The following is a 1592-nucleotide window of genomic DNA, read 5'->3' on the forward strand; positions in this document are numbered from 1 at the left end:
ATACTTTTTATTTACCCGGTATGGCTATAATCCTTCCATTCGGATAAGTAGGGCTGCAAGTGAATTTTAGCGAAATATTTTAAAGTGATGTTATCTGAAAAGTAGAGATTTCTTAGAAAAGGTTAATTACTAGTTTATTAAAATGGCTTTTCTAAGGCAAAATCAATTTATTTATTCTCTTTAGTTTAAAATGTCGATAGTACAAAGTCGAGAATAAAAATTTATCCCAACTTTGATTTTTTAAAGTTTTGCATATCAAAGCATATTTGTCATATATTGGAGCATATTTCTTAATATTCTGTGCATATTTTTGTGAAAATACGTGCATATATATGCGCATATTTTACGAATTTTTCATACATATWATCCGAACCTTAGTCATTACCGACCACACAAGAAGAATAACACTTTGATTAATGTTTCTGATTTGTGTACAAACCAAACCAATTGTGATACTCGTAACTAGATCTTTAGCCGATTTTCATTCCCAACATCCTCCCTCATAAATTCTTAACGACGTGGAGAAAGCCTGGCTTTCAAATGGTTAATTCCGTTATCTAATCGTACAACAACCCCGATTTGCGTGTTTACATTGTCTCTTTTCTAGCTGAAAGTGATATTTGCACTTTCGCTCTCCTCAAAAACCACTATGCTGCCAAATGCAACCCCGAGACGAATCTCTTCACTGCCGACACGCGTCCTCAAGCCCTGCAAAGTCTTTATGAGGCCGCCACCAAGACTCCAGTGCATCTCATGCGCCAGTTGGATAGATGGCGTCGCGACGGGCATCGTTCTTCACGGTTCTTCCTGTGTACGCCAGTATTGGGGAACAAGAGACGGAAGATCAGGAATAAAGTGGACATTGACATTGAGACTCGCATGGTAAGTGAGAGCTAACTACCGAGGGGTCTTCATGCATGTTGTTCTGCAATTAATCCARGAGTGGAATACCTGCTAGTTAAAGCTGCGATTTATGCGGCGAATCTGACCATAATCGTGAAAAATTGCACGAGTAATGTCGAGTCTACATGGGGTAACCAGGACTAATCATTTTTAATGTTTGTTTTCGTGTGCAAATTGCGATTTAACACGGGCGATTGTTATTGTAATTTGTAATTATCAGAGCAGGGAGGMGACAATTACAGATGCAACTTATTACAAAAGTAATTATTACTGCATCCAGTTACATAAAACTACGAAAACAGCCTTGAAACATAAATTTCATTGTAAAAATTGTTTTCTTTTTCTCATTTTTCGTTTTCTCAAGCTGTAATAAATTAAAAACTGTCATTATTTTTGAGATAAACATATTTATTTTTGCTAACTTTATTTTTTTATTTTATTTTTATTTTTGCTACCTTTGTCACATTTTAGGGCGTTTTGCAGCAAGATTTTGTGAAAGCAAAGCAGAAATTTTGCTAAATTAAATCAAACATGAATAATTTTGACTAATTTTCATGGATTTATGTTTTTTATTAAGAAAGTCACACAATTTGAAAGATTTTGTGAGAAAATTGCAAAATTAAGTCTTGAATGATGTCAAAATGACTTTTTACGTTAATTAAAATAAGAAATAATATTTCAGTCAGGAT

The 1592-nt window shown here is 34.2% G+C and overlaps 1 protein-coding gene across 1 annotated transcript in view; it reads left to right on the forward strand.

The window, feature by feature from the left end:
• Positions 1-1592, forward strand: part of LOC123007094 — a 46043-nt gene that overhangs the window by 33614 nt on the left and 10837 nt on the right. The window contains exon 2 of the mRNA XM_044402133.1: positions 608-882. Within this exon, the coding sequence (XP_044258068.1) occupies positions 608-882 (275 nt within the window). The remainder of the gene's footprint in view (positions 1-607; positions 883-1592) is intronic.

Source organism: Tribolium madens, unplaced genomic scaffold, assembly GCF_015345945.1.
Source record: "Tribolium madens isolate multiple individuals breed KSU strain unplaced genomic scaffold, Tmad_KSU_1.1 Scaffold_3;HRSCAF=73;Tcas5.2_LG2, whole genome shotgun sequence".
Lineage (NCBI taxonomy): Eukaryota > Metazoa > Arthropoda > Insecta > Coleoptera > Tenebrionidae > Tribolium > Tribolium madens.